At 43.2% G+C, this 7839-nt stretch overlaps 1 protein-coding gene across 1 annotated transcript; it reads right to left on the reverse strand.

Annotated features, from left to right (window-relative positions):
• Positions 1-745: 745 nt before the first annotated feature.
• LOC142366642 (tripartite motif-containing protein 16-like) lies at positions 746-2644 on the reverse strand. The gene has a single exon (XM_075448601.1). The coding sequence runs from the start codon at positions 2642-2644 to the stop codon at positions 746-748; it is 1899 nt and encodes a 632-aa protein (XP_075304716.1).
• Positions 2645-7839: the final 5195 nt, after the last annotated feature.

Consider the following 7839-nt stretch of genomic DNA (forward strand, 5'->3'; position numbering starts at 1 on the left):
CACAACTCAGCAAAACATTTCCAAGATAAGAAGCTAAAATCCCTTTTTCCTGTATTTACATCATGTTATAGATTTTCTTCACTGTGTGACGACACAAACACAATCACTGCTGAGAAAGGCAACCAGAGACAAAAAAACTGCTTTTTTTCTGTGATTAAACAGTTTTGGTAAAGACGGTTGAAAGAAACTGAACCATCAACAGAACTACAAATCAAAAGATAAACTACTGCTGAATCACAGTTTGAATGACGGCCGATCTCTCTGCGTTTTACAGATAAAACAATAATGAGCTCAAGGCAAAAGCTATGAAAGAAGTGCTCACTGCAGCTGGAGTTGCCTTTCTGTTTGATTTTATTTATTATTTATTTATTTATTAATAAGTTTTTATTTATTATCACCTTCGGGAGATGAATCTAAATCACGTCGTCACCTTGAATCCAGACATTTGTTGTCAGCTGAGCGTCTGGACTCAACAGAAAGTCTTCAAACATGAAACTGAGCTGAAAGTCTTGGCTGTAAAAATCAGAACATAAAGAAATATCAGGGCCGTCGGTTTTAGTCAAAGAATATCGAGATATCCAACAAAAGAAAGTCGTCAACAGAACAACATCAACAAATCACTGATTCCCTGAAAATCTCTGAACAGCTTAGAAATGACACCACGATGGGACTAAATGAGTCACAGAATGAGTCAAAATGAAAACTCACAGATTAAAACTCACTGCACCTTCAGCTGCTTCCTTTTTCAGGGGAGAAATTTGCAACTTGTTCCTGGAAAAAACCAAGGTAACCAAACTCCAGCCCAGAGCGGCTGAGTGAATGTGGTCTGGACTCTGTGGAGGAGAGTCATGGTTCCAGAGACGCTGTAGAAGGACAGAATACCTGCTCTGTGATCCAGGTACACTCCCACTCTGGAGGCCCGAGGACCTGAGATGGAGGTTTCCTTGTTGTTGTACCAAAATGAATAACTGTTTTGGTCACATCTTAACGCCCAAGATTTGTCATTACAACCAAATCTACATTCAATCCCTCCTGCTCTGCTGATGTTCTTGTATGCGACTGCTACATAAACAACTCTTCCTCCCATCTCCACCTCCCAGTAACAACGTCCAGTCAGACTCTCTCTGCTCAGGACCTGAAGACATCCAGTGAATCTGTCTGGATGAGCAGAATAAGACTGATGATGTTTCATTAATGTCACTTTTCTGTTCCCCTCTGACAGTAACAGCTCTCTGTGTGCTGTGTTTGGATCCAGTGTGATTTCACATGAATATCTTAAGAATCCAGCTCTGCTCTCTGGTCCTGGTCCTGGTTCTGGTTCTGGTTCTGGTTCTGGTCCTGGTTCTGGTTCTGGTTCTGGTTCTGGTTCTGGTTCTGGTTCTGGTCCTGGTCCTGGTTCAGGTTCTGGTTCTGGTTCTGGTTTTGGTTCTGGTTCAGGTTCTGGTCCTGGTTCTGGTTCTGGTCCTGGTCCTGGTTCTGGTTCTGGTCCTGGTCCTGGTTCAGGTTCTGGTTCTGGTTCTGGTTCTGGTTCTGGCTGTGACAGTAAAACATCCACTTCAGCGACTCTCAGTGAGATGTTGGCCCATTCCTCTCTCAGGATGTCCTGTAGTTTATCTCTGAGCTCTGACACAGCTGCTGTCACATCCTCAAAGTGCCTCAGAGGACGGATCTGGATGCTGGATGAGTGTGTAGCCCCCCTGAGTGCTGCCACTGATGGCCAGCTGTGCAGAAACTGGCTGTGATCCTCTGTGTGTGAGAGCTGCTGCAGCTCAGCATCTTTCCTCTTCAGCTCAGTGATCTCCTGCTCCAGCTTCTCCTGAAGCTCTTTGACTCGCCTCCCTTCGGCTTCCTGCTGGGATCTGATCTGCTGCTTCACATCAGAGCTTCTTTTCTGGAGGAGACGGATCAGCTGGCTGAAGATCTTCTGGCTGTGCTCCTCTGTTTTATCAGCAGAGCGATGGATGGCCTCCAGCTCCTGCTGAAGCAGCTTCACATCTTTCTCTGCGTCCTGGATTCTCTGCTGGATCTGCTGCCGACTCCCCTCCAGCTCTCTCTGCCTCTCAGTCCTTTCTGCTGCAGCTGACACTGTGTCGTGGCCTTTATGATCCTCCATTAAGCAGAGATAACAGAGGGACTTCTGATCCGTACGGCAGAAAATCTTCATCACCTCATCGTGATCAGAGCAGATGTTCTCCTGGAGCTTCTTGGAGGGCTCCACCAGCTTGTGTTTCCTGAGTGGAGCTGAATCATAATGAGGCTGAAGGTGTTCCTCACAGTAAGAGGCCGGGCAGGATAAACAGGACTTGATGGCTTTCAGCTTCCTCCCAGAGCAGACATCACAGGCCACATCTTCAGCTCCAGCATAGCAGTGATCAGCAGGAGCAGCTTGGAGTCCAGTCTTCTTCAGCTGCTCCACTAAAGCTGCTAACATGGTGTTTTTCCTCAGGACAGGCCTCGCTGTGAATGTCTGCCTGCACTGAGGGCAGCTGTGGACTCCCTTCTGATCCTCTCCATCCCAGAAGCCTTTAACACAGTGAAAGCAGTAGCTGTGTCCACAGGGAATAGTCACCGGATCCTTCAGCAGATCCAAACAGATCGAACACTGGAGCATTTCTCCTTCCAGCTGAACTCCTTTCTGCGCCATTTCACCGTTTAGCAGCAGCGACTGAGTGAGTTTCACTTCCTCAAAGCTGAAACTGCTCTGAGCTCTGAGCTATAAATGACGTGTCGGTGCAGAGAACAGAGCCGGTCGGTTCACTTCCTGTTGGTTACGCCCATCATGAGCTGCAGATCTGAAGGGGAGGGAACAAGGAAAGGTGTGGGCAGAGCGGAGCTGCTGTGTGTGAGCAGGAGGAACAGGGAGGTTATCAGAGTTCAGTCCATTCAATTCTATCTGGGACTACTAATCAGTCCAAGACCAAAGATTAGTTTGAGCTCTTTTGAATCTCTGCTTCTCAGTTTTCCCCAAAGTGGAAACCACAGAAACCTCTTGTGTTTGTTGTTGTGTATCGTCCGCCTGGCCCTTATTCTGAGTTCCTGTCTGAGTTCTCAGAGTTTTTATCCCAGTTGGTGCTGAGTACAGATAAAGTCATTGTAGTGGGTGACTCTAATATTCATGTAGATGTTGGAAATGACGGCCTGAATATGAACTTTAATTCTATATGAGACTCTGTTGGATTTCCTCAGAGTGTTCACAGAGCGACTCACTGCCTTAATCACACCCTTGATCTTGTGCTGACTTATGGCGGTGAGAGTGAACAGTTAACAGTGTTCCCTCATAACTCTCTCTGAACATTTCTTGATGACCTTTGAGTTTACAATACTTGACTAAACAGCTTCTGATAAGGAATGTACATATTCTGACGTTATCTCACAAGTTAATATTGTTGATTTTAAAATCCTAGAGGAAACAGTTCGGCATCTGAAATCAACAACTTGCACTCTGGACATAATACCATCCGACTTTTTAAAAACTGTTTTTACCTCAGTAGAAAGTGATCTCCTACGAATAGTTAACAGCTCACTGGCATCAGGCATTTTTCCCAAGTCACTAAAGACAGCTGCCATTAAGCCACTCCTAAAGAAGAGAACTCTAGACGCCTCTATGATGAACAGCTACAGACCTGTCTCTAACCTCTCTTTTATATCCAAGATTATTGAGAAAGTTGTATTTAACCAGCTCAACGACCTTCTGAATGAAAGTGGAAGTCTTGATAACTTTCAATCAGGCTTCAGACGTCCTCACAGCACTGAAACAGCTCTGGTCAAAGTGTTACGACATCAGGTTGAACACTGATTCTGGTAATGTTTCAGTCCTGGTTCTGTTGGACCTCAGCGCTGCGTTTGATACTGTAGATCACAGAATCCTGTTGCACAGGCTGGAAAACTGGGTTGGACTTTCTGGAGCGGTCCTTAACTGGTTCAGGTCCTACTTAGAAGGCCGGAGTTATTTTGTTACAGTTGGCAGCTATGAATCTGAGCGAGTGGCCATGACTCGTGGAGTCCCCCAGGGGTCAATTCTTGGACCTCTTCTGTTTAACTTGTATATCCTTTGGGTCAGATATTGCAGAACTTTAACATCAATTATCACAGTTATGCAGACGATACTGTAGCGATTTTACACGTGAAAATGGATTAATATGCTGGATATTAATAAAAGAAAGGGGCACCACCTGCCATATCATTAACCTTAATTTCGTTACAGTCCTGGGAGGAGAAACTGTTAAAAGTTATGAGGGAAAAGTCTCACTGAAGTCGAATTCTGTCTGAAGGGATATCCGACACTTAAGAATTTCTGTGACGCTCTGATCATTTACAAAACTTTTATTTAAACAGTCTTTCACAATTATATGCCAACAGTTGATAAAGAGGACAGAATAGAGATAATTTGCAGTCTTTATAATAAAATACGGGTTAAGAGAGAGACGTAGCTCGGTTGGAATGGGATGAATGGGGAAATCCTAAAGTTTATTAAGTCTGGCCTCTCGCTACCCTGAGTTCAGTATCGGCTAATTAACTCTGACAGCATATTAAAGGGGCCAACACAGCACCATGTCTGAGAAGGAGAGACGAGACCTTACTTGGTGGCAGGGACCCGAAGCACGTGATGTTTGTTCTTCTGGATAACCGTTTGTTATCGGAGGCTGGCGGGTTTCCATGGCAACAGCGGGCTGAAGTCGGGACGAGCTGTTATTCTCTGACCTGGGCTTCGATCAGGAGGAGTCCCACAGGCTTTTCTCTTCCCTTCTCTGCCTGAAGGTGGTCTGAGCTTGGGCTGTCCAAGATTAACCAAACAACCGTGGGTGTCTGGACCTAAATAACAATAAGGGAAGTTCAAATTAAGAGGATGAATTGGAGTCAAGCGGGAAATTGGATTTTAAGTCAAAAAGGGAAAAAGGCTTGAAGTCATAAACGAAAGGCAAAATTTAAGAGAGCTAAGACAAAAGTAAGAGAACGCGGAGTCCAAAAAATAAGTTAAGAGGAAGTTATGAGTTAAGAGTTAAGACTCAAGCTGAGAGTAAGTCAAGAGTTTAAGTTAAGAGAGCCAACTGAGTGTCCCGCCTGTTCTTTTAAGCATGGTATGATGCTCAGATTTCAACCAATCAACGCTTAGTGACCAGTGATGCCGGTAACGCGTTACTGTAGTCGGACTACTTTTTTCAGTAACGAGTAGTCAAACGCAACTACTATTTCAAAACTAGTAGTCAGATTGAAGTTACTTATCTAAAACATCGTGCGTTAGTATTTCTGCATTTCGGGGGAACGTATACCCCGTAGCGGCCGTCCTTTATTCTCCTGTAACGGCCGCCGCCGGCCGGCATGTTATAGTGACCATACAGAAGCTAACATGTTATTTCTGAATGTTACTTACAAGCCCAATACATATATTTGACTTGTAAACATATATTCATGATTATAACCATACATTTGTATTGAAATAATTTGGGATAATTTCGTTTTCTTATGAGTTATATCAGTGTCCGCGACGGGAGCGGGTTCGCCTGAAGTCACTCGTTGTTTTACATCTACCTACCCAGTAAAAGTGATCTGTCCCACTCACATGTGAAACACCAGCGATATCATTTGTTACATTTGACTCACTTTCCCTAATCATTTTAAATAAATACACCAATCTAAACCACAGTTTTCATCAGCAGGCCCGGCCCTAACCAATTTGGCGCCCAAGGCAAGATTTTAGGTGGCGCCCCCTTGTATCGCATTACATTTCACTGCTAGTGTACATATGCTCACAAGACACTGAATAGCTTTGTCTTGAACATTCTTTTATTTAAATAAAGCAATTGCACATTCAAAATACTTCAAGTATTAGATTTAAATATTCCCAAAATAAAAAGTGTAAACAAATTACATTAACTTAAGAATACAGTATAAATAAGACACTGTGCAAAATAAGATATGAACAAAACCAGTAGGCACAAAAAATAACAAGGATTTCATTTTCTTTTTTTTAAAACGATCTTACAAAGACCTCTAGTGGTGTTTCTGGTACTACTGCCTTAACTTGAATGACTACTAAATAATGACTAAACTACCACACAACCTTCTACAGGTTCACTCTCCTGGTTTTTCTTGCAGCAAAGTAATCCACAACATCATCATATGACAACTGATTTGAGACCACATGGTTTATGCTTATGATGGCAAGTCCAGTGAGACGTTCTTGCATCATAGTAGATCTCAGGTAAGTTTTAATCAGTTTGAGCTTAGAGAAGCTTCTTTCTCCTGCAGCCACTGTAACAGGAAGAGTGGCAGAGATTCTCAAAGCAACCCACATGTTGGGGTAAATTTCTGCCAGCTTCTTCTCATGCAGGAAGGTCAAAAGTTCCATGTTTGTCATATTCTTTGATGGCAATGGTGGAAAATTCTGCATTTCCTTTGCAAGTTCTGTGCCATCAATGTCTGGCTGGCTGTCATGGGTCAGAGCAGTACTTAGGGTTTGACACTTCTGTAGAAGAATCAGTAAACTGCAGTTTAATATAATGAACTGTAACACAACAAACAGCTTGCCTAGCTGAGCTAGGCTTACAACTATGGAAAATTAATAGCATTTTGATTGACAAGCTAGGAAAACGTGAGATGTCAATGCAATTAACCATGTCAGTGCATGACATTATAACACCAGTTGAATAGATCTAATATTTACACATTTGCCCGAGGAAGGTAAGATGGGGGTAGTTACATTACTATTTTCCATAACAAGTTAAGCCCTTCCATAACATTAACTGACCTTAAAACTAACAGATAGCGCCGGCTATTTGTTCATTAGCAAACCATGTTATGCTAACGATTAATGACGTTATCAATCATCGTTCTGCAACAGCAAAATAATATCATTGACATCATCTTTACTGTACATTACCTCTGTCTTTGTCCCGTTTTTCCTCCTCTTCTTTTCTTTTTTTCCTCCCCTGGGCACCAGACATTTTATTTGGACGTTTCGACTTGTTGACGTGTTCACAGTCTAGTTGCGTTTGACCCATCAAAAAACACAACCACGTAACAGGTAGGCGCCTAAAGTCTGAATAGTCGGGAGGGGTGAAATGTAGGCGCCCACCTAGTATTATTACTACTATTACTTAGTAGGCTTTGCTATGCAGTTAAATTAATGTGGGCTTATTCTTTTCTTATTAAGAAATAATTGTAATGACGAGACATACACACCGAGTATCAGTCAGAACCTTAACTGCAGATTTTTTTTCCCCTCCATTTGTGGCGCCCCCTGGAAGTGCGGCGCCCTTAGCATTTGCCTATACCACCTATGCCACGGGCCGGCCTTGTTCATCAGTGCCCGTCACAGACGATAGTTGGTGGGTTTAGCTATTCGTGCTAACTTTATAACATATAGCCTACGTTTCAGGCGGTGCTATGGAGAGGGCTAGCTAGCTGTTTATCTTGCCTGGTCGCAATTGATGACTCAAAGATGACTTGTTAACGTCTTTGTACTGTATTACATCTTCTAGTACCTATATACGATATCTGAATGAGTGTACGGGTGTTTATCTATATGTATACTTCGTCAGTTGTAGCTTTGGGTAATCCAGTAACAGCTGCAGTTGTAGGCGACTAGCATACAAACATTTCTGCAAAGCGACGGGTCTGACGATCAATCAGGTTTGTTTAAACTTTTATTGCTCAACGGGTGGATACAGCAAGATAAACGGGACATTTTTCGCTCAAAAACTTGACTGTCATACTGGCTTGGGCCCATAATTATCAGCAGGTTACGTGATATGACCGTCCGTTTGTCTGCATCGCTGCGAGTGAATGACTGATGGCGCAAGTCAAAGTGTCTAACCTCTGTAGGCCTATCATATGCCG

The sequence above is a fragment of the Odontesthes bonariensis genome, chromosome 17 (genome assembly GCF_027942865.1).
Source record: "Odontesthes bonariensis isolate fOdoBon6 chromosome 17, fOdoBon6.hap1, whole genome shotgun sequence".
Taxonomy (NCBI): Eukaryota; Metazoa; Chordata; class Actinopteri; order Atheriniformes; family Atherinopsidae; genus Odontesthes; species Odontesthes bonariensis.

Bases quoted from the DNA above. Each gene is read 5' to 3' on its own strand.
- LOC142366642 (XM_075448601.1), bottom strand. From the start codon at position 2,644: ATGGCGCAGAAAGGAGTTCAGCTGGAAGGAGAAATGCTCCAGTGTTCG.